This window comes from Schistocerca piceifrons, chromosome 5 (genome assembly GCF_021461385.2).
Source record: "Schistocerca piceifrons isolate TAMUIC-IGC-003096 chromosome 5, iqSchPice1.1, whole genome shotgun sequence".
NCBI lineage: Eukaryota > Metazoa > Arthropoda > Insecta > Orthoptera > Acrididae > Schistocerca > Schistocerca piceifrons.
The window spans coordinates 666,241,793-666,268,184 of record NC_060142.1 but is presented as its reverse complement, the minus strand read 5'-3'; the positions used below and the strand labels follow the sequence as shown (position 1 = coordinate 666,268,184).

The window sequence follows — 26,392 nt, the reverse complement described above, 5'->3', positions numbered from 1 at the left end:
CATTCTCAAAAGTATTTCTATCATACCCATCATTTAAAGTCATTAAGATAGTACCTGCAAATTATATTTAATTGCAATCTTTCATTTATAAATTTATATGTCACATTCATAATTCGCAATTGCCGAGAGATAGAAACCTTTGACTGTTCGATTACTGTGTTTATTCTTATCGGATACTGTAGAAACAGCAGTATTTGGCTCGTAATGCGACAACTACATATCCCAGCCCCTAGACAACAAAACCAGCCAAAACTTTTAATATTGCAATGTTGAGTCGGAGGGTGCGTAGTTTTTAGAAAGCCCGCAGACTCTAACATATCCTCATGTCCAATCAAATTTTTCTATATAATGACCATCTAGTGTGGGATTTATGCCAAGCAAATGTGGATAAAAGCGTGCTGCGGTGTACTCCCACCTGGTGGCATTGACATAAGCTTGTAGTTGAGTGGTAAGGGCTAGTACTCCACACTGTTTATTAAATCTATATGTATTTGGCCCATAAGGCAATTACATCATGCCAGTTGCACGTGTGCAGAAGCTCCTTAAAACATGTACTAGTGAAGACGTGCTTGCGACCTTGATGCCACGTTTCACAGATTCTAGAGGCGCAATGGAGCACATTGCAGTAGATTTAACACCGTGTATTTCAGATTGCCACATCTACATTACATTTAACAGCATTCAAAGTAAAATAAGCAATAAATATGCAAGGTGTCAAAGTTTGCGTGTTCATGTGCTCTTACACAACAGCCACCACTGGCTGTGGGCATCCACTGCAGGTGCCTCAAGCTTGTAGACCAGCGCACACGTTGCTGTGAGCTGCACGCCAAGTGCTGTTGCAGCGTCAAACAGCCCCTCGGTGCCAGGGACACAGCGCTTTTGCATGGTGACTTGGCCTTGGCAGCTGGGAATGTCCAGGATGCGGTGTGGCTGACGTCATCAGTGGCTCTGTCAAGGTGGTTGCTGGCATGAACAGCAAGGCAACCTCCACCCTGGGGTTCCAAAGGTCGCCACAAAGATCGCTGGGTGAGCTGCTGTCTTCGTTGCTCAGTGCCATCTCAGTCTCGATGTTTGGGGGCACACACGGGCTCGGGAGGTCGAGCATGTATACCGACTTCAGGCCCTGCTGAGGGTGCCTTGGAGCTGCAAGGAGAATGTCTTTGTGGCAAATGAGAAGATGAGATGGGGGCTCCCCATTACGGGTGAAGCAGCAACTGGCAGGCATCCACCCAGAGCATCACATGTGTGTGTGTGTGTGTGTGCTGAGATCCCAGTGCATGAAAGGCTGGCAGTGTCACATGGCAGGCACTGGCACAGGTGCTCATAGAGGCAAGGAGCTGCTGCACATAGGCTGGAATGTAGGTTGTGGGTGGCAGGGGGTGTGGCCTGGAAGGGCAAATGCCTGTCCGTTTGGTGGTGGATGTGACCAAATCCACCTTGTGAGCCACCCGCAGACCAAAGAGGAGTAGAGGCAGAGTAGAGCAGTAGACCAAGTTGCAGAGAGGTAAATGATGGCAGCTTGTAGAGACCTGTATTATCGCTCCACCATGCCATTATTGTCGCAAGATTCTTAAATAAACACTGTGTGAACTGCCTCCTGCAATCAGTGGTGATGTTGCAGGGGGTTCTTGAAACATGACACCCATGTGTGTATAAAGGCCTTTGCCACTGTGTCTGCGGTTATGTCAGGCAGAGGTAGTGCTTCAGGCAAAACCAATTTTTTCTTTTGTTTCCTTTATTGCTTGCTCAATATACATATTGAATAACATCTGAGATAGGCTGCAAGCCTGTCTCACTCCCTTCTCAATCACTGTCTCCCTTTCGTGCCCCCCTCCCCACCCCCTCTCCCGGCTCTTATAACTGCCATCAGGTTTCTATACAAATTATGAATAGCCTTTTGGTTCCTGTATTTTACATTTTACTCGTGCCACCTTTAGAATTTCAACAGGAGTATTCCAGCCAACATTGTCAAAATCTTTCTCTAAGTCTACAAATCCTATAAACATAGGTTTGCCTTTAACCTATATTGTATGAGAATTCATAGGGTCAGTTTTGCTTTGCGAGTTCCTACATTTCTCTGGAATTGGAATTACTATATTCTTCTTGAAGTCTGAGGGTATTTCACATTTCTCGTACATCTTACCAGATGGCTGGCCCTCCCAAGGCTATCAGTAGTTCTAACAGGCTGTTGTCTACTCCTGGGGCCTTGTTCCGACTTAGATCTTTCAGTGCTTTGTCAAATTCTTCACATAATATCCTATCTCCCTTCTCATCTTCATCTACATCCTCTTCCATTTCCATAATATTGCCCTCAAGTACACGTCTTTTGTATAGACCCTCTATATACTCCTTCCACCTTCCTGCTTTCCCTTTTTTGCTTAGGACTGGTTTTCCATCTGAGCTCTTGATATTCATACACATGGTTCTCTTTTCTGCAAAGGTCTCTTTAATTTTCCTGTAGGCAGCATTTATCTTCCCTAGTGATATATGCTTCTACATCCTTACATTTGTTCTCTAGCCATTCCTGCTTAGCCATTTTGCACTTCCTGTCGATCTCTTTTTTTTAGATGTTTATATTGCCTTTAACCTGCTTCATTTATTGCATTTTTATAGTGTCTCCTTTCATTGGTTAAATTCAATATCTCTTGTGTTAACCAAGGATTTATACTAGCCCTCATCTTTTTATCTACTTGATCATCTGCTGCCTTCACTATTTCATCTCTCAAAGCTACCCATTCTTCTTCTACTGTATTCCTTTCCCATGTTCTTATCAATCGTTCCCTAATGCTCCCTCTGAAACTCTGTACAACCTCTGGTTCTTTCGGTTTATCTAAGTCCCATCTCCTTAAAATCCTGCCCTTTTGTAGTTTCTTCAGTTTTAATCTGCACGTGGTCAGAGTCCACATCTCCTCTTGAAAATGTCGTACAGTTTAAAACCTAGTTCCAAAGTCTCTGTCTTACCACTATGAAGACTACACATAAAGAAAGAGTTAAGTCCAAATTTTATGAAAATGAGTTTGTGGTATGAGTGTGGAGTTCATCAGATGCACTGTCAAGTGGGTGAACTTAAATGAATGTGATGAGTATAGTCGTGGAATTATATCCAGATTAAAATATGGTGTACATGGAGAAAACGGGTCAAGTCCATCAAATACACAGACAGAAAGGGTGAAGTCCAGCAGGTGCAGATTTCTGAGCTGTATTGATTTTTTTATCTGCTTTTATGGAAGTCTCATTGTTGACATTTTTAAATGTGATGTCATTGTTGATCTTTCTTATGTATTGTCAAAGCTAACACAGAGTAGATTTGACATTAGCTTCTTTGCTTTGTGCTGTGATGGAACTGAATTTCGTGTCATGATTTGTACTAACACAGAGCAGCCTTGACAATCGCCCCAGCACTTCATGTAAAATCCAACTAAGGTTGGTGTTTCAACTGGTGATGGAATATCCAGAGTCAATCTGCAGTGATAAGTCTAGAAAAAGACAGAGCTATGGTAGACAATCTAAAGTATCTAAAAAGCTAAGAACAGTGTCACATGAAGTAGTAATAGTAAATAGCATTGTAACTCAAGAAGGATTGTACTGATTTGCTAACTGATGCAGAGAAGTCTACATTAATATCTAATTTCAATTTGCTGAAGGACTGGAATAAGAAAAGTTGTCACCTGACAGGACTGATTTCTGTTGACAATGTACAACACCTAAGGCCTTGCAGAGATGGAACAGTAGCTAATTTGTGTTATTATACATTTCATTATAAGGTCAGAATAATGAGAGACAATACTGTGAAAGAATTTTCTGTTTGACAAAAGGCCTTTATATTGCTGCATGATGTTTCAAGGAAAAAGTTAGAAACTATCAGGAATTCCTTAAAAAATGAAGGTATGGCGCCAGTTGATAAACGAGGGAAATACGGAAACCAAGTTCATAAACTTTCAACAAAAACAGAGCAAAACATCTGTGCTCACATCAGGTCATTTAAAGGGCAGTCCAGTCATTACAGCATAAATAAAACACAGAAACTCTATTTGCCTGAAGAACTCACAATCAAGAAGATGTTTCAAGAGAAACATTCTATTTTTCCTGTATTATATGAAACTTATCATAAAATATTTAATATCTCATTTGGTTTCCCTCGAAGTGATACACGCAGTACTACTGATAAGTTTTCTGTAACTTTCAAAGCTCTAGAGGCACAGCTCACACATGCAAACAGCTGGCATATTTCTAGACCTTACTAAAGCCTTTGACTCGGTAAACCATGAGTTACTTTTAAGTAAACTTGAGTCATACAATGTAAATGCTGCATCCATGCAATTGCTGGCTACATATTTATTTAACCACATGCAGTGTACAATGCTGACTTACAAAATCAATAATCAGATCATTAATTTCCAGTCCAAATATGAGACAGTCACACAAGGTGTACCCCAGGGCTCAATTTTGGGCCCTTTCCTTTTCCTAGTGTACATAAATGATATAGAGCAACCTTTCAACTCCCAATTGGTAACCTATGCAGACGATACCTCACTGTTATTTCTTGGTAAACAAAATGATGAGTTAACGTTGGTAGCCACTGAGGGCTACCACAAATAACTACTTATTTCCAAGATCAAGGTTTGAAAGTTAATACCAGTAAATCTCAGTTATTGCCATTTAAACTTACAAACTCACACCAAACCTCTATCAGTAACATAGGTGGAATTGAAGTAGTGGACACAGAAGGCTGCAGATTTCTAGGTATTCACCTAGATGAAAATCTAAGATGGGTAAACCATATCAAATTTTTATGCAATAAAATCAGCAGTTCATTACATCTAATCAGCCAGTTATCAAATGTAGTTCCACATCAGACATTAAAAACAATTTATTATGGAACCATTTTTCCACAGATTAATTACGGGATAGAGATATGGGGTTGTGCTGCCGACATACATATGAACAGAATATTAACCCTACAGAAAAGAGCAATCAGAATTATCCATGGATTAGGGTATAGAGATTCATGCAGGGAAATCTTTGTTCATCATAAATACCTCACAGTCTACTCACTGTATCGTTACAAATTAATTATATTTTTTGTGACACATCAAAACAAAGAAACAAAGTGCTCTGATATGCATGCCTATAATACAAGAAATAAAGACTGCTACTACAGACAAAGAACAAAATTAAAAACAACAGACCATAGTCCATGCATTAGTGGTCAAATATGGTACAACAGATTACCGAGCTCTATAAGGTGCCACAAAGGGAACTTATTCAAAGTGAAACTGAAACATTTCTTGATTGACAAGTGTTCATACTCTTTAAGTGAATATTAATATTAAACTAAATTATATATATAGGGTGTAAGGTTTTTTTTTTTAGGATCCGAAAATGAAGCAACGTAATGATGCGGGAAAGAAACTACTTCATTTGAACCTTTCTTCCCAACAGTTTCAGGATAAACATAAAACACTGCATTACTGTCTTTGTCGATGTATGTTAAATAGATATAGAGAAAGCTGTCACTTATAATAGACAATGTTGGTGCTGATGTTTGGACATGGAAGATTTTGTTGGAAATCCATACGTATTGATTCTGTATTTGTAAACCTTCTGCTCATCTGACAAGATTGTCTTTTACACTGATAGAATACATCAGCTTTATGATGGTGCAGTTCATATTCAATCTTCTCTCTCTTAATATTGCTTTGAACATCTGATCTTTCCTTTCCATCTAATACATTTATTTATTTATTGTATTTTTTTTTTTGCATGGAGACACAACTGGTGTCTTTTGCAAACGTCATAGCATTTTTTTACAAGTTTAGTACAATATATATATATATATATATATATAAAAATAGAGGGAAACATTCCACGCGGAAAAAATATATTTAAAAACAAAGGTGATGTGACTTACCATACGAAAGTGCTGGCAGGTCGATAGAAACACAAACAGACACATACATACACACAAAATTCAAGCTTTCACAACAAACTGTTGCCTCATCAGGAAAGAGGGAAGGAGAGGGAAAGACGAAAGGAAGTGGGTTTTAAGTGAGAGGGTAAGGAGTCATTCCAATCCCGGGAGAGGAAAGACTTACCTTAGGGGGAAAAAAGGACGGGTATACACTCGCACACACACACAGAGATGTCAGTCGAGGCAAAGATGTTGTTGAATGACAGGTGAGGTATGAGTGGCGGCAACTTGAAATTAGCGGAGATTGAGGCCTGGTGGATAACGGGAAGAGAGGATGTGTCGATGTATGTTAAATAGATATAGAGAAAGCTGTCACTTATAATAGACAATGTTGGTGCTGATGTTTGGACATGGAAGATTTTGTTGGAAATCCATACATATTGATATATATATATAGGGTGTAAGGTTTTTTTTTTTAGGATCCGAAAATGAAGCAACGTATATATATATAAATAAAATGATGTGACTTACCAAACGAAAGCGCTGGCACGTCGATAGACACACAAACATACACACAAAATATATATATATATAAACAAAAATGATGTGACTTACCATACGAAAGCGCTGGCAGGTCGATAGAAACACAAACAGACACATACATACACACAAAATTCAAGCTTTCGCAACAAACTGTTGCCTCATCAGGAAAGAGGGAAAGACGAAAGGAAGTGGGTTTAAAGGGAGAGGGTAAGGAGTCATTCCAATCCCGGGAGCAGAAAGACTTACCTTAGGGGGAAAAAAAGGACGGGTATACACTCGCGCACACACACACACACACATATCCATCCACACATATACAGACACAAGCAGACATATTTAAAGACAAAGAGTTTGGGCAGAGATGGGAACTTGCTCTTCAATACATCCTCTCTTCCCGTTATCCACCAGGCCTCAATCTCCGCTAATTTCAAGTTGCCGCCACTCATACCTCACCTGTCATTCAACAACATCTTTGCCTCTGCCTCGACTGACATCTCTGCCCAAACTCTTTGTCTTTAAATATGTCTGCTTGTGTCTGTATATGTGTGGATGGATATGTGTGTGTGTGTGCGAGTGTATACCCGTCCTTTTTTCCCCCTAAGGTAAGTCTTTCCTCTCCCGGGATTGGAATGACTCCTTACCCTCTCCCTTAAAACCCACTTCCTTTCGTCTTTCCCTCTCCTTCCCTCTTTCCTGATGAGGCAACAGTTTGTTGTGAAAGCTTGAATTTTGTGTGTATGTATGTGTCTGTTTGTGTTTCTATCGACCTGCCAGCACTTTCGTATGGTAAGTCACATCATCTTTGTTTTTAATGTACTAAACTTGTAAAAAAATGCTATGACGTTTGCAAAAGACACCAGTTGTGTCTCCATGCAAAAAAAAAAAAAAAAAAAATACAATAAATAAATAAATGTATTAGATGGAAAGGAAAGATCAGATGTTCAAAGCAATATTAAGAGAGAGAAGATTGAATATGAACTGCACCATCATAAAGCTGATGTATTCTATCAGTGTAAAAGACAATCTTGTCAGATGAGCAGAAGGTTTACAAATACAGAATCAATATGTATGGATTTCCAACAAAATCTTCCATGTCCAAACATCAGCACCAACATTGTCTATTATAAGTGACAGCTTTCTCTATATCTATTTAACATACATCGACACAGACAGTAATGCAGTGTTTTATGTTTATCCTGAAACTGTTGGGAAGAAAGGTTCAAATGAAGTAGTTTCTTTCCCGCATCATTACGTTGCTTCATTTTCGGATCCTAAAAAAAAAAACCTTACACCCTTTTCAAGTTCATCCATTATCTTTTCCATCATGCAAAGTGATTTGAATCAATTTGTGTGACATTCCAAGTAAGAGGACATTTGTATCTGGAAAGCGACAAATACTTGGGCCTCATCAGGCGTAGAATAAAAGTTGAGCTCCCAAAGGACTGGACAGACATAATTAAAGACATGCATGCGAAACCCACCCCTTTTTAGGCTGTTGAAGTTGATGGCTCAGTGATACGTCATTGGACTGATTTCTTGCAACCAGGATACAAACCAAAATGTCCATTCCCATCACAAATTATTAAGGAGATGAAGATGGAACATCACCATCCAAGGCTTATCATACGTCGTGACACAATGGATCTTGGATCACATCAGTTGTTACTACTCCTGCTGGACGAATGGCAGAGGAACCAGAACTTGCAGGAGGAGAGTTTGTGTCCCCTTCAACCTGTTACGAAGGTAGGTTGGCAGAGATTTTAGTCATAGTAATGAAATGAAACTAGATCATATCAGTGTGTGAAATAGCAGGTCCTGCTTAATTATTACAAAACCATTGAGATACCATGCTAATAAAAGGTTGCATGTCCAATGTTTCAGGACTGCTACCTACCACCAAGGAAAAGTATCGTGATCTGCAAGAACTGAAGATGTTCTGTGACACAGGTGCGCAAGAGAACTGTACAAATATTCCTTTCTAGCAGTGAATTTACAAACACGTTTTGTGTTGTAATCTCTTAGACTTTCCCGGCGATTTGATGACACCTCGTGGAAATCGGGTTTTCTGCTGGATATCAATGTCTTCCAAACACGATATTTCAGTGTCATTACTTGATGTCTTCATCAGATGTTCCCTGTTCTCAGGGAACACCTGATGAAGACGTCAAGTAATGACGTCGAAATATCGTGTTTGGAAGACGCTGATATCCGGCAGAAAACCCGATTTCCACGAGCGTTTTGTGTTATTTGTTTGTAATTAGTAAAAAGTGGGAAATGAAGACTATGGGTTATAAAAATTGTGATTTATGCTGATAACTGAAATTACATCCTATTAACTGTATTTTTAATGTATGTGTTGTAACCATTTATTGAACAATTGCTTGTAGTTGTATACCAGGTGATTTAAAGATACAAAAGTTGAGACATGGGCGTATTAATCATTATAATTTATACAAGTTCAATGAAAATAAAAACAAAATGTTGATAAACAATATTGTTACTAAAATCTGATTAGTAATGAACATATCCTGTACAATAATGACTAGATTCAAAGCTGAATAGGTCTTTGTCAAGGGAGTTGCAGGGAAGTTTTATAGTGAAGTATCATCCCAATATCACATTACGTTCTGACTTACAATCTAATTAGTGCATTATACAAAGAAATTAAAAAATAGACAATCAGATAAAAAGATATACAGAATCCTGTTTTTTATATTGTTTTTTGTTTTTCAACTTTTAAGGAATCCTAAAGAAAAGGTCGTTGAATGTACTGTATAAATTACAAAAGCATACTTCAATAACCAATGGAACTGTAACATTTTGAACTTTAAAACTGCTCTCCTGAAAAATCTATAAAATGGACTTACCCCTTCTTTCCACGTGGTCTTCATTATAGAATCGATCTGAAACCTTATGGTGTCTCCTGGTTTCTTCCATGTATATACCGTCTTTTGTGATTCTTAAAGTAAGTGTCATTAACCATGCAAAATTCTACCAGGCGGCTTCCTCTTTCATTCCTTTTCCCCAGCCCATATTCACCTACTACTTTTCCTTCTTTAACTTTTCATGCATTTTAATTCCAGTCCCCCATGATTATTAAATTTTCTTGTCCAGTAACTATCTGAATAATTTCTTTTATTTCATCATACATGTCTTCAATCTTCTCCTCATCTGCGGAGATAGTTCGCGTAGAAAGTTGTACTACTGTGGTGGAAGTGGGCCTTGTGTCTTAGCTTGACTACAATAATGCTTTCACTGTGCTGTTCGTATCTGTGATCCTATTTCTTGTTTTTCATTATTAAACCTATGTCTGCATTATCCCTATTTGATTTTGTACTTTTAACTCATTATTCACCTGACCACAAGTCCTGTTCCTCCTGCCACTGAACTTCACTAATTCCCACTATATCTAACTTTAACATATCCATTTCCCTTCTTTAATTTCCTTACCCACCTACCCAATTAAGGTCTCTGACATTCCAGTTCCGATCTGTAGAATGCCAGTTTTGTTTCTCCTGATAATGATGTCCTCCTGATTAGTCTCCATCCAGAGATCCAAATGGGCGACAATTTTACCTCTGGAATATTTTACCCAAGAGGATGCTGTCATCATTTAACCATACAGTAGAGCTGTATGTCCTCGTGAAAAATTAAGGCTGTAGTTTCCTCTTGCTTTCAGCCATTCACAGTACCAGCAGAGCAAGGTGGTTTTGGTTCATGTTGCAATGCCAGATTAGTCAATCATCGAGACTGTTGCCTCTGCAACTGTCGAAAAGGCTGCTGGCCCTCTTCAGGAACCACATGTTTGTTTGGCCGCTCCGTTATGGTTGCACTTTTATACAGCTATCTGTATCGCTGAGGCATGCCAGCCTCCCCACCGACAGCAAGGCCATGGTTCATTTGCCTATGGATGGCCTTTCTTTCGATCTTACACTGATACTTCTGGGTTTTATACAGCTATTGTTATCTGGTCTGGATTGAAAGTCTCCTAATCTAAAAAAAACCCTTGTGTGCACCCCACACACCGTCAGTTCCCTTAGTAGCAGCCTCCAATGTGTAGTGCACACCTGACTCATTTAGGAGGACCCTACAGTTCTGAACCCTATGGCACAAGCCCAGGAAGTCACAGCCAGCTTGTCACAGAACCTTCATAGTCTTTGGTTCAGTCCTACAAGTGTAGTAGTTCACCTACTCTCAGAATATCACACCATCACCATTAACAAAATGATGGCCAGTTATCATGTGGCTGCGAGATGTTCTTATGTTTAAAAAAGGAATATGTGATTACTAACACATACTGGCACCGAAATCCAAGAGTTGTTTCCCGTTCCTGTTGGAAAATAATTACATTTTAAGTTTAGAAGTGGTTTATGTTCAATGTGAACAATTTAATCTTGGTTTACAAGTAATATTTCTTTCTACAGCAAGTGTTCAAATGGCTATCACAATCATTTTTATTTTCCACAATACTGGTGGAAGCATGGTTTAATACACAGGGGCACTTTGCAGGAGCAGCATATGTATTTTGTTCTTGTTTCCAGCTTTTGTAGAAGACTTTCGGCATCATCTGTATGTTTTTCCCAAAATAGGTATTTGATCTCTTACTTTTGCCAGTTGAACATGATTGAATACAGTATTCTTGGTTAACAGGTTTACTGAGTGGTCTTTCTCTGTGCGGAATGTGAAGCCATCTATCAAATGTTTTGCGACTAATAATTAAAAGTTCAATTGATCTTCATATTATTCTTGTCCTGTATTAGTTTCGTGCAATATAAAAGCATTTATAATCACCATGTCTAGAGGGAAGTAGAGAATATGATGCCACCACTTATGAGAATGTCGACCAATTGCATAACGTTCTCTAAGTTGATCAAAGTGTTTTACACCTCCCACTATATTATTGTCTGATGCTACAGCTTGTGGACAAGTAATATTGCTGGCAGTACCACCCTTATTCTTCCTTGAGACAAATGTGGTGTCTGTAGGGTTGTCCAAAGTTGTCAGAATAATGACAGGTTTACTGTCCATCCATTTTATAGCTGCAGGACCATGTTTACACTGGAACTGAAAGTCTCCTCTTTTCATGGTAGATTTCTCTTTCATCATTGGAGGCAACCCTTTCGGTTTGCTATCTTCAATAGTGTTTGTATTAGATTCACAGTGGTGAAGAAGTTGTCAAATGCTACCATATTGTTACTATGTTTCAGGTCTTTGGTTAGGCTAATGACTACACACTCTCCCAGAAACTTTTCTGTACATCCATTGGCTGATTTTTCCTATGTAAATATCAAATTTTGTGCTAAACAGCACACATTGTATCCTCGTTTGACTGGCTTCAAAGGCATGTACTGCTTGAGTGATGTCCATCCCTTGAAAGGTATCATGCTTTCATCCACAACCAATATCTTACTGGCAGTGTATGGCTTACAAATTGTGTTGTTTAGAAAGATTGTCAGAGATCTGGCCTTATGAAGTTTATCACGGCGGATTCAATGTATTGTCATTTATGTGAATAGTTTCACATAACTTTTTGAAATGTTTGCATTTCATAGGCTGCAATTTATAAGGATTAGCTAAAGCAGGTTCTGAACTCCAGTAGTGCACCATTCTGGGTAACACAATGATACCCATCAAGATATTCATTCCAATGTAGGCCTGTAACTCGTCTATTAGTTAAACTTGTCCAGCTGTTTGTCACCTCACGTGCGGTCTGGCCAGACTACCATTTTTTCTTAATTGCTCTGCATACAGATTTGTCTGCTGAACCACATGCTCTAGCATCACAACTGTAAATAAAGAAAGGAAGTAGTCCGGCTCAGTGCTGTCTTTTTTTTAAACTGGGCGGTTGACAACCGATTCTTGTTGTGTATACACATCAAAGAAAGTCAAAAACAGCAATGTTACCAGACCATTCCTCTTCTGCCAATGGATCTTCTTCTGTACTTATGGTACCATCACTAGAAATCTCAACACCCATAGTGCAGGAACCATGTACACTATTATTGATATCAGGCTGTGGAACAAAACATGGATCAGGGTCCTTGCACAATGTCTAAAACAAATTCATTTTCTGTAGCTTTATCACTTCCTATTTTGTAGTCCTCAGGATTGGTAAGTAGTGGAAACAGCAACTCCAATGCTTCTTCTGGCGTGTATGTCTTTGTATACACATATATACATTATTCTTTGTCATTTTCCTTTAAAAAATGATAAACCAGTTTTCAAATTATATTTGTTACTGGTATTAAAGTTTACTTACCAGACTGTGAAAACACTCCTAGAAACTTTGTCACGCAATAAGGGTATGAGCTGATACAGGTCACAGTAATGTACATTACAGAAGAGAAGTAATGTGTTCTGACAATAGAAGTGATCCCATGAAAAACAGAAAATGATTATTGCTGGAGTTTTCACACACCTCGTGCCCTGTACAACCATAAGATGCTTGGCATAGACAGAGATGGTAAGACGTATTTCCAAAAGCTATGGGATATCCATAAGTTGGTGGTTAAGTATGCTTCCCTGGGAACATATTACTTTATTACTAGGTCTGAGTCATTTACCAGCCATGACTGGACAGACTGTGTCAGGGTTACATATATAAGATTTGGTCACAATTTTATACAGCATACAGAAAAGTATTCACAATAAGGGCAGATACAACATATTATGTCAATATTATTTTGTCCATTCACTTTGGTCAATCTTGAAAAATTTTTCAATAGAATATAATGAGTGTTCTTCAAGTCCTGTGCACCCTTCCTCTTCTTCCTTTTTTTTAACACCTCTCTACAACCTGGAGATTGTCCCCATAACAGCAGACTATAATTAATATGGCTATGAAAGAGTGCATAATAAACTTTTAATAGGTACTGGTCGGTTAACACACCTTTTAGTGTTATTAGCAGGTATATAACACGAAAGAGCTTCGAACACACATACTCTGTGTGCTTGTTCATTGTCAGTTCGCTGTCTGTCATCAAGCCTAGTAGTTTGACAGCCTTCATGTTACCCTGGCAGCCAACGTTGCTGAGACTGCATATCATGTGTTGTGTTTTTTCTTGATTCATTTATTTTTCAATGAACCACTCTTTAATGCTTTCACCGAGTACGTCTGCTGCCAACAGAGTTGGTTCAGCCGTTTTCCCTTGGCAAACAGTGTGGTATCATCAGCAGACTGTAGAATGTCATAGATACAACGTATATTATTGACATAGTAAGGAACAGGAGAGGTCCTGTGACGGATTCCGGGGGTACACCTTGCTCTAATTTTTGCTCTTGAGAGATTGCTCCATGGACTGATACTATTTGTCTTCGGTTTTCATGATGGGGTTGACGAATAGCTAGGACCACACCTTCAGTACCATAACATTTTAGCTTATTAATCAGTATCTTGTGTGAGATGCAATCAAACACCTTGCTCAGGTCGCAGTGTGTGAGTGCCATATCATAAAAGACAGGTTAATCTTGTGGTAAGTACACTTCCCAGACCTCTTCCAGAAACTACTTTGGTGGTAACTACACTAAATAAAAACCATTAAAATACCGTTGTTTGGTGGGAAATATACTTTCCACAGTCCTGAACGCTTTATTTCAGTAAACAGAATCTGCGGCTGGTGCCGTGGACTCCCGCTAGATGGCAGGAGCGTACCAAAGTGGGACATCTATTCCCGTAAACGCTGTAAAGAAATACATTTAATGGGAAATATATCCCCTCCCGCAGCGCGCGAAATGGTTGAAGTATATGATTCGTGGCTTCATTAGTTGAATTTAGTTCGTACTCACCGCCACCCGAATACCCATCTTTATCCATAATGTCTCGGGGCGCCTTTTCAGTTCGTAGTGACAAACTTTTAACTTTTATTTTTTTAAAAAAATGATTTAACAGAAGCTTCATATTTTCTGCCCGCCGCAAAAGTTAGTGCTCATTCTGACCTATAGGTTACATGCCTCCCATTGTTTCAACTTTTACCTAGAGGTAACTGTTGCACCAGTTGCTGTTTACGAACTATTCAAATAAGGCGCTATGACCTACGTAATGCGATGTAGAATTAAGCGGCATTTCTTCCTTCAAAAATTGTGCTAAATTATTGTATCTTTTCCTTAAAACAGTCGTATTATAAAGTAACTTTCCAAATTTAATTTTTCGCAACATCAGCATATTGATTGCCATTAATATACAGTGAACGTGAAACAAAAATGACTAGTGAGTTAATTGGCAACCCTGAGGAAAACAGATCAGACGACGCGCGAAGTACATTTGTTATGACACTTTCTGACAGTCGAAGTCGTATAACGTAATTTACCGGTAAATATTTGTATTGAATCTTAAATTCTCCGTATTGTAAACATAACCTTCTCAGAGGACATTCGAAGTGACCTTGGAAACAGTGTTGCGGAGAGATAACCGATGCTTGCGAGTTAATAACTTGACATACTCATGACGAGATTAGGATTGTTCTTGTGTCTCGCATCGTCAACAACGAAGAGAAGTTTTGCCACACTAAGTACAATGGAACGGAAAATAATAGCTGTCTGTCAGCTTACAGCCACGAATGACAAAGATAAAAACTTCGAAACCTGTAAATCTTTAATCGAAACTGCAAAAGAAAGTCGTGCACAGGTAAGGCTGCTAACAAAAATCGCAGTTTTGCAGAAATCACCTCTTTCAAGCTACACCACTGTTCGAAATTTGATTACTTTATAAAAATTTCTGTTGACCTGGTGTTCAACACTTGTAACTCTGGTATAAAATCATTACCAAAAATTTTCAAAATACAGAAAACACATTGATGTCTGTGTACTATTTGTATAAATAGTGGCACGAAAGGTGTTGTCAGGGAAAAAATGGATGAAAACAACACCAGAAAGAAGCCAGGTTCCAAATATAGCAGCAAACAAGGCAAAGAAAAGCTGGGAAATCAGACAAAGTGAATACGTTAAAAATTTCAATAAAGTACTACAAACTGCTCGGCCCAAGCCATGAAAAGTTATTAAAGACTGTACAATTGTTTGTCAAACAATCCAGTTTGCTGTGTGAAATAGTTTTACGATCTGGGTTGTGCCGAGATCAACTTGTAGAAGCAACCACACTCACTGTTTATTTGGCTTACACAGTACTGTAAGCCAATAAATGCATAATTGTTATTAGCATGTAGGATAATAAGTCATATTTAGCGTCTAAAAATGTTTTTGTGCATTACTTTTATTAATTGCATTTAATCCCAGTGTCACCATATCTTGTATTTAGCAGATGGGTTTGTTAACTGTGTTCACCAAGTTAGTAACTATTACTGGTTCACTCATTCCATGTGTTACACCATATTCAGGTATAGGAGAATGACATATCATTGTCTTGCACCATTAGTTACTTCTTCCATAGATCTAGGGTGTGATCGTGCGTTATAGTTTGAGTGGCAGCATGTGGAACAGAATGATTACTAATCAGTGGTTTCAGTTGTGAAGATAATTGGATTATGAAACTTAAAATGCAATGTAGAAACTAGTGGTGCCCACGAGCTTCCTCTGTTTAGGGATGGGTTTTCTAACAGACTTAATGTGGGTTATCTCGTGTAACCTACTATAACTTTACCTCTAATTTATGTAAATTTCACAGTCCTTTCCTATGTGTTCCATCTTTCACCCAAACCACTTGAAGAAGTCACAGGGCATAAGATCTGGACTTGTGACAGACCACACAAATGGTAGTGAGCGACATTAAAATTTTTATCAATAAATTTAGACATGGTTGCCATTGTTAAAAGTTGGGCAAACAATGTGTTATTTGAACTTACCAGGACTGAACATTGACTCATGACATAGAATGAGATGTCATACATACTGGTACAAACGCAGCAGGAGCCAAACATTCATAATATTTATTTTGCTGTTATATTATTTTTAATGTGTAGATTGTAGTTACAGACTGATCTGTAGCAAAGCCCAATAATAATAATAGTAATTTTATTGTCATTAGGCCATTACAGCAATAGACCATGTCAGGCATATAATACAATATAACTTAATTCAAAGAAAACAAGAGGCATGTCATTAATACTACAAAATTATATTTCAGTTGAAATAATCATTTATGTCATAGAATGTGTGAGCAACTAGCCATTCATACAGTTTTTGTTTGAATGCGTGTTCAGTTAGTTCGTGTACATATTGTGGAAGCTTATTAAATAATTGCTGAAAATTAGATGGGTAGATCAAGTAACTAATGAGGAGGTATTGAATAGAAGGAAATACAGAAGCGTCCGATCCCACCCGTCTGCTTTGACCCATGACGTCACAAATATGGCGGAAACAAAAACAAACACACACACTTCCCACAAGAAGCCTAATGACACTAACGGGACAAGCACGGGAAATGGGGTGTTTTGGGTGGGCGGCAAACTAAATATAAACAAATTTAGACGCCTTGCGTAGCTACAACGTGTAAGTGAAGACAGCCATGCATGAATACCCACCCACCTCTCCAGGGGTCGTAACCCCTGCAACCCATAGAAGATAAAGATGCTTCAGTAGCTGATTAGTGTTTTTTGTCTTTTTTTAAAAAAAAAAAAAAAAAATTCTCGCGGGATAGAACGAACAGATCAGAAAGATAAATATAATAAACTAAAACAGAAATTCGAGGAAACAGATAATTAAAATAAGTAATAAGTGTTTTTAAATAAATAAAAAAAAAAAACCCTCACGAGATAGAACGAACAGATCAGAAAAGTAAATAAAATAAGATAAAACAGAACTGGAGACAGCCACACTCAAACCAAACTCCGCGCCGTCATGACGTCACACACGACTACACCCTTACGTCACGGGTCAAAGCAGACGCGTTGGATCGGACGCTTCTGTCGACCCTGAATAGAATTGGGGAGAAGAGGAGTTTGTGGCACAACTTGACAAGAAGAAGGGACCGGTTGGTAGGACATGTTCTGAGGCATCAAGGGATCACAAATTTAGCATTGGAGGGCAGTGTGGAGGGTAAAAATTGTAGAGGGAGACCAAGAGATGAATACACTAAGCAGATTCAGAAGGATGTAGGTTGCAGTAAGTACTAGGAGATGAAGAAGCTTGTACAGTGTAGAGTAGCATTGAGAGCTGCATCAAACCAGTCTCAGGACTGAAGACAACAACAACAACAACAACATTAAATAATTTGCGCTGTCAGTTCATAGCTGTTAAGTGACTTTGACCATCTGTGGTAAGAAGTATAAATGCATCTGCTCTTTCTCGCATTGAGGAAATGTATATTTTCTCTACATTTTGCTTTCAGTAACTTCTTTTTTGTGTGGAGTAAAACATGGTAAATATATAGGTTTATTACAGTCATGATTTTTTATTCACAGAACAGTGGCTTGCAGTGTGCTTTATATGGAGAACCAGTAATTATCCTAATGTTTTTCTTTTGTAGTATTAGGATGTCACGCACTGAATTAGAGTTCCCCCATAAAATAATACTATATGTTAGGATGCTTGGGAAAAATGCAAAATACAACATTCTAACATAATTTTGAGGTACACAGTCCATAAATCACAATGAGAGAAACATCGCCCTAGATAATTTACCAGTAATATATTGTTCATGTTGGCTCCAGGATAATTTTTCACCTATATATACCCCTAAAAACTTAACACAACTAGGAAAATCTGATGGAGGCTTCTGTTTTACACTGATAACTATGTGCTGCATTTTGTTATCATTCAGTAGGAAGCCATTTGCTTTAAACTAGTAGGCTGCTTGAGCCATTGTCTCTGCAACACAAGCTTTGAAGCTACTGAAATCATTAGTACAATGAAGGAAAGTTGTATCATCTGCATGTAGTACTGTCGTGGACTCGATGAATGATAGCAGATCATTTATCATCTGCATATAGTACTGTTATGGACTTGATGAATGATGGCAGATCATTAATCATTATTGAGAACATAAAAGGCCCCAGTACAGATCCCTGTGATACACCTGTTTTAACTAATTCAATATTGTACTTTTCTTTACCTACACAAACAGCTCACTTGCGACCCTGTAGGTGCGATTTTAATAGATTAAGGCTGTTACCTCCACTGCCGTAGCACTCCATTTTTTCTAGGAGTATTTTATGCTCTACACAGTCAAAAGCCTACTTAGATCACAAAAGGTGAATTGAACAGCAAATCCTTTATCCTCAAAAACTTGATGTATGTGTTTGACTGCTGAGTCTATAGCATCAACAGTTGACAAGTTTTTCCTAAAACCATACTGTGATTTGCTAGTTATTCATGCATTTTCAAAGTAAACAGATAATTGGTGGTATATTACTGATTCAAACACTTTAGAGAGAGATCTGGGACTATGGAAATTGGTCTGTAACTTGAAGGTGAGTCAATATCTCCTTTTTTGTCTATTGGGACTACCCTAGACACTTTTAGCTCATCAGGAAAATATCCGTCAGATATACACTTATTTATGCAGTATGTTAAAGGATACACAATACAATCTATTACTTTTTTTAGTATGTCTAGATTATAACTATTTTGGTTTCTTGATGGCAAAGCTAACTAATGTCAGTACAAAATCATAGTGTAGCAATAAGTCTTACTTAGGAAATACACGGAGTTGTAATAGAAGTGTGGCAACATAGGCATGGTCCTAACTCGGCTGCATGTGTGTGGAGTAGCGTGCAATGAAAAATGTGAAAAGGCTAAGTAAAAAATGCATAATTATTTTATGGTATCAAGCTAACTTATTCCAAGTATACACAAATGTAAGAGAATTGAATAAACATGAAAAAAACCATCTAAACAGCCAAAATCAAGTGACTTCCAAATTATCCATAAAAATCAGGAACTTAAGGAAGTAGAATCTGTCAAATTCCTGGAGATATTTATAGAAAAAAATTATCCTTGCCTTTGCATATAAGCTACTTGGCAAAGAAGCTAAACAGTCTAGCATTCACAGTGACAATATTGCCCTGTGGCAAGTGGTGTTGGCACTAGGAAAGCTGTTTACCACAGCTGTTTTGAAGCCATTTTCAGATACGGAATAATCCTTCAGGGGAATGCAAGTGGTGTGAATAGAACATCATTACTTCAGAAATCTCTCTTTATAAATGTGTGCAACATTAAGCCTAGAGGATCATGCCCACCTTTATTTGGGGATATAAAAATTTTGACTGTTTCATGTATTTACATTAACAAACTTTTTGTCTTTATCCACATCAGTCCAGAATTATTTATAGAAAACCATTTTTAACATATGTATAACACAAGAAACAAAGATAATGTCATATTTCCATCTCATATACTAAAACTCTACTCCGGAGTCCTCATTAGATGGCTGTGAAGATTTATAGTAAATTAAAAAACAAATAACTTTCATGGTATGGAATTAGGTTTACTAGAGATAAGATTATGCATCATCGTAGTTCAAAAATGTTGTTACCCATTCATGAAACTTTTAAATGATGATGAAGGTTTCTTTGTGGAGTAATGATTTTTGTAAATTGAGATTGTGTTTGTTCTTTGTTTGACACATTGTGTGTATCTCAGGTACATTATGTATATTTATAAGTCTCCTGTATTTTAAGTGAATGATTTACGTGTGTGTTTCATGAGGCAGTCAAATTCTGATTCTGTTTATTGAGGTGGCAGTCCCAGACAGTCACATTGTAAAAGACTGCAAAAATAAGCTTTCGGGCAAATTCTGTAATGGCACATATTCACACAAGCACAACTCACACTCACATACCTACTGTCCTACAAACTGGAGCCTGACTGCCATCCAGGACTTTCCATTGTCTAATCTATGAGTAATAGAATTGTATGTTAGGTATAATCAACAGAGCTAGTTCATTTGTTAAGATATGGGCCTCAAATTCTGGAGGATGGAGGCTGATATTCAGTACAGTCATCTTGATTTATATTTTCTGTGGTTTTCCTAAATTACTTCATGCAGTTTCTGGGATGATTGATTAAAAAAGATGACAGCTGACTAACTGCTCTCTTCTCTCCTGATTAGACATGTGTATGTTCATAGTCTGTAAATATGATTTATACTTTCCTTGCAGTAAGCTCTCACATATATAATTGTTAATTGATAATTGTGCAAATATCTTGCTAATACTGAGATTGAAAGGGTAGAGTATGGTTGTGAGTTGCCAAAGCCCATTAATGTGCTGTCCTGGATGAATGAGAATGACTGTAATTCTTGTTGTGAATAAAATAGAACAGAATAGAATTTATTCATCCTTGGACAGTTTACATGTTATTGGTGTAAATATTTACATATAAATCTAAGAGACATGTACATAAAAATTTGATGATATTTACATCAGTGACACATTGTCACATGTAATGTGAAAATTATATATGTGAGAACCTTTTAACCAGTGATTTATTGCAGCTTATTATGACAGTAGTCAAAACATTGTCATTTAAATCTGATTCCTCATCTCTTTTATGAAGTGGTTCACTTTCTTCTTAAACTAATTTGCTATAAAAATCTTAAATGCACTATAGGAGACAGAATGGGAAGATAGACTCCCAGTCTATTGAAAAATCTGGAGCCTAGATAGTTTGACTGTTGTAAACCTTAGCTAGCCTGCTTTAGGATATACCATTTGATTGTTATATAATACAATGAATGGGAATGGACCCATTACTGAGCCCTGTAAAATGCTTTTTGTAACAGGAAATGAGTTTGAGCTTTGGTTGTTTATAGATACCACCTGCTCTCTGTTGCTTAGGTAAGACTCGATAAGCCGAGTAATGTTCTCTCCAACACATATTACTGGAGCTTTTCGATAAGTGCACTATGAGAGGCTGTATCAAAAGCTTTTCTCGAATCTAGAAGAGTTGGACAGAATATTTTCTTAGTCTCAAAAGTAGGATGTATTTTTGTGATGATAGTCTCAACTACTTTGACAAAGGAAAGGTGAGGTCTGAAACCATATTGTGAGGAGCTAAGTAGATCATTTTGCTTGATGTGCTGATTCATGTGTTTGTGCATACAGTATGCTATAATTTTTGATATGATTGATATAGTGAGATGGGACGATTGGACAATAGTTATCAAGGGATGCTTTATCACCTTTCTTATGGATAGGTGCCACGGTAGTAATTTTTGGGCAGTCTGGGAAAATTCCTACATGTAGCATTTGGTTGGTGATTTTGGTTAGTTCTTTATATTTTTATTACTTAATTTGGAAGTCCTTTGAAATTTTCTGCTGTTGAGTTTCTAAGTTGGGCAATTGGTTCACTAACTTGTCTGTAGGGTACACAAGACCAGCAGAAGTTGTCATGTTGCTTACTGTCTAAAGCTGGGAGCAAAACTACAGCTTTATTTGAATCTTCATTCAGATTTTTATTTGTGTCAGAACTGGTAAAATGTCCATTTAAGGTATTTGGTTAAATTGTAATATTTTTATGCTTATTTTCGGTGCTTATCTCTGTTTTGTTAACTTTCCGCACCGCTTTACACTTATTTGTTGAACTGAATATATAATTGTCGTTGGCTGTCCTCTTGGCAACTCTAATTTCTGGTCTATACACCCTTCTTGCTGTTGTGTAAGTTTCCTTCTCAGCTTGTCTCAATTGCAGTCTGTCATAATGTACCATCATTTCCTCCCTGGGTTTGCTCAGGTATGGCATGTACCAGTTTCTCAGTTCTTGAACTTTTATATAACACTGGTTCTGCTTTGTGTATTTTTGTAATACTTGGGACAACACAAGTCAAGGTTCTCCACTAATAATTCTAAAAATTAGTGAGTACTGTACCCCAGTTTATGTGATTAAGATTGACTTTTAACTTTCATTGATTGGTATGGTTATTCTCCTAGGTCACTTGAAAAACTGTATGTTTTGTTGTTTAGAGGTTGCCTTAGCCAAAGCCCTGCATGATCTGATATTCCGAAGAAAGCATGCATTGTGCCTGGTGGGTTTGTCATTTAGACTGTAGAAGTTTAGCAATCTTAATGTGTCTAATAGGTGCTTCGTATGTTTGGTCTTATACCTAATCTCTACTTTCATATCGCCGAATATCATAAATCTGCCATTTTTATATTTTAAAAACATTTTTGTCAATTTTTCAAAATTTTCTGTAAATTATTCTATGTTATTACTAGGGGAATGGTACACTGATACAGCTGTTAGTTGTCAACTTGGCATCACTATTGCTGAAACATCGAAAACTGTTTCTATAAATAAAAAAACTTACATCTCTCACTTCATATTCTGAATTATTTGTTTCTTTGATATAGATTGAAATGACCATCGTGCTTCAAATTTATTCTACAGTAACATGTCACTAATTGGTATTGATAAGGTACACTTAAAGATTCAAATTCACTATGAATTAGCTAATGTTCATTTTCTAGCAAAACCTGACAATTTAATTCTTCCAACCATTAATCCATTTCTGTTAATTGATTTATAAGTGACTGTACATTAATATGTGAGAAAAACCCATTTTTTGCATTGATATGTGGCTGGCTAGACATGCAAAAGTCTTGAATACTGTCAAGTGGCTGCCCCGATGAAACGCATCAGATGACATATGCTGTGCCTCCATTGGGTGACTCACCATAAAAAATGCTGAGGGTCCTTCCTAGTGCATTTCAGATGAGATGTTTTTTCTGCAGGTGTTGTTGATAACGAAGGTGTTGGTGTGGTCTTGCCTGTGCTGTGAGAATGCCAGTTTAAGATGATTTCCTGTTGGGTATTTGGTTCCTGTTGTTGATGTCTAACCTAATTGTTTATATTTTTAACAAGCAGTTTTTCCCTAGGCCATTAAGGTTTATTCATGTAGAGTGTGTAATCAGCAGTCGTGTTGCTAACATCCAGGATTTTTAAATTTATGAAATGTGTGCATAATATTGGTATTTGTTTATTGGCAGCAGTAATTTCCTTGTTTACCCATGACTGTGGAGATCAGTCGTATCGACATGGGACATTCAGTGTGAAAACATTTGTGTGTGTCAGCTGTCCTGGGCACTTTTTTGAATCTAGTTTTGCTTTTTAAGTTACTTTTTTGTTTACGTCATTTGACCAACTGCAAACACAACATAATCTTTCGAGGACAAACTTATTACGTCTGTGGACCATGGTGTGTATTTTACTGATATTGGTATTCAGTGAGCATTTTATGTCTTTGTTTTTTGCTGCTGTCATGGGGAGACAGACTTGTTGCCAGTAGTTTCTGTTTTTCCCAAACTAGCATCCATACTGTAATGAAATGGAGATGAGATGCTGTACGTATCATTCTGTCATATTATGTTGCTTATTGTCTTTCCTTGAGTGTAAATTCTCACTAATAATATAGTTTCATTGTTGTTTTTTTTTCTTTTTTTAAGATGGTCTTTCTTCCTGAAGCATGTGATTTCATTGGAGAAAGTAAGGATGAGACATTTGCATTGTCAGAGCCTTTTCCAGGCCCATTGATGCAGAAGTATTGTCAGTTGGCCAAAAACAATAATGTGTGGCTCTCTCTGGGAGGTTTGCATGAGAAGGTAAAATAGTTTTCTTTTTAATAAAACTGTGATGACTATGCTGTACATATAATCTGATTTACGTTTTTATTTTCAGGTGTCACCCACTAAAGTAAGAAATTCACATGTTGTGATAGACAGCTCTGGAAATGTGGCAGCAATCTATAGAAAAACTCATTTATTTGATGTTGAAATTCCAGACAAGGGAGTGAGGTTAAAAGAATCAGATTATGTTGAAAGAGGGAAAGAGATAATAGCTCCAGTTGAGACACCCATTGGAAGAGTTGGTCTCGCTATTGTATCCTTAAAATAAACTTGTTCTCAGTCATATTATCCTCTTGATGATAGTATATGCATGTGGTGCCCATATTTTAGGGCTTCTATTATTACTAATATAGAAACATTTTGCTACTGTTTCTACGTGATAAATGCACTGCTGGAGAAAGAATTAATAGCCCTGGAAAGACATCAATTTTGATCCGATGATGGCATATAGCACATGGGGGATAGTAGACATCTGATAATGGTTTCAGCATGGTCCGCCAACAGATAGCATAGTGGCATAGCTACCAGAGCACCATCTATCTGTGTCTACATTTTAGTAGGAAATGCTCGCAGCCAGAAAGCTCAGTGTGGTGTAAACATGTGAAGCAAGCAGGTAACCTTGCATGATGCACTCGTGTTTCGTACTGGCAAATGAGTGAGTTTGAAAGGAGTTAAATTGTGGCCTTCCGAGTGGTAGGATGGTCCTTTCAGAGAATTGCCACTCAAGTTGGACGTGCTACATCAGTGGTCACGTGGACATTCTCACACCCTAGACGAGGTTCTGTTTGTCCACACAGCACAGATGCCCACCAAGATCATCAAGTGTCAGACTGTGCACTATCTCAGCACAGATAAGAGGATTTGTGAGCCTAGACACATCAGCATGACCTGTTACAGATTGATTATTAGCTGTGGGACTACAGGCACGCACAGTCTAACGCATTTTCCAGTCACACCACAGCATCGACTTGCGTGGCTCGGCTGGTGTCATCTGAAGATCACTTGGAAAATGAAATGGAATGCCGTGGTCTTCGATGATGAAAGCAGATTCTTCCTTAATGCAAGTGAATGTCGTTTGTGCGTACAGTGTAGACCTGGTGAGTGCTATCTGGTAGAGTGACACTCTGGCCCCTGCAAAAAGCTATGACTCCCGTTCATCTTTGATGTTTCTGGAGGGGATGCTAAACCAGTGCTTGGTACGTGCAGAATGTTGTTAGGCCTGTTCTTTTGTTGTTCTTGCAACAGGATGGTGGTGTGTTGTTCCAAGAGAATAATCCTCGCCCACACACTGTCCCTGAAGCTCAACACACCCTGCAAGATGTACTGCAACTTCTTAGCCAATGTAATCTCCGAACTTGTCTCCAATTCAGCACGTGTGGGATACGATATGACAAGAAGTGACTCACGCACCTTGTCAATCGACAACAGTTACAGAACTGTGTCAACAAGTCGAGTAGGCATGGCATCACATATCTCATGACAGTATAATTGCCATCTGTATGATTGACCCTGTCATCCAGGGTCAGCATCTGCATTCCCACCTGTGAAGGCTACGCCACTTGCTGATATGGATGTTTCAGCATGGGTTGATACCTTGTACCTCAGATCCACTTGTGCTATTGATTTGCAAATGTAATCACTTCATGTACTCCATATGCACTGTTGCAACAATAAATCTTGAGTGAATTGGAAACCTGTAAAAGGTGTGAGAGAGAGAAGTTGAATTTGTATGCAAGTGGCTTACTTATTGTCAAATGTCCTGTACTGCATCGTCAGCAGCAGCAGATATATACATTCATGTTGCTCTTGCACGTTTTTTACTGTCATCTGCCCACCTTCTATAAGGTATATTTCTCGATCCTTTTTTCTCTTGGAATCCAACAAAAACTTTTCATGGTCCGCCAATAACCCATTTGCATCGCTATGTATTCTCTCTACATCTTCCACTCCAGTTGTGATGTTCGCCAGTTTTATTATCTCGTTGATAGTCCTCGGTGTTGATGTACTCAGTTGTTATACTGGCTGAAAAATGGGGGGTGGAAGTTCAACACTGAATACTGTATATGATGTAGCTGACAGGTGCACGTTTGCATTTCACAGTTATTTTCTTTCACTGTTCATAACCCCCCAATATTACACACTTATATGGCCAGTTAACTACTGGTTCCCCCTGCGGATTCGGGGGTTAGAATAGGCCCGCGGTATTCCTGCCTGTCGTAAGAGGCGACTAAAAGGAGTCTCACATGTTTCGGCCTTATGTGATGGTCCCCTCTCGGGTTTGACCTCCATCTTTCTAAATTATTCCGAAGAGCGAGCCAATTGGGGAAGGGCGCCTTATATGGTGCACTGTATCCGTCGTGCAATTAGACCTTTAGCCGTCTTTCTCGTCGTTGCAATGGTGTCCCGCTCGTTTTCGATCTCTTGGGCG

At 38.1% G+C, this 26,392-nt stretch overlaps 1 protein-coding gene across 2 annotated transcripts in view; it reads left to right on the top strand.

The window, feature by feature from the left end:
- Nucleotides 1-14,648: 14,648 nt before the first annotated feature.
- The window catches only part of LOC124798115 (nitrilase and fragile histidine triad fusion protein NitFhit), a 64,735-nt gene continuing 52,991 nt past the window's right edge, over nucleotides 14,649-26,392 (top strand). Inside the window, exons 1-3 of one of the 2 annotated variants that reach the window (XM_047261373.1) lie at nucleotides 14,649-14,762; nucleotides 23,785-23,940; nucleotides 24,017-24,217. In XM_047261373.1, the coding sequence (XP_047117329.1) occupies nucleotides 23,785-23,940; nucleotides 24,017-24,217 (357 nt within the window). In that variant the 5' untranslated portion in view covers nucleotides 14,649-14,762. Of the gene's footprint in view, nucleotides 15,078-23,784; nucleotides 23,941-24,016; nucleotides 24,218-26,392 lie in introns of both variants that reach the window. The other variant, XM_047261372.1, reaches the window with a different exon arrangement.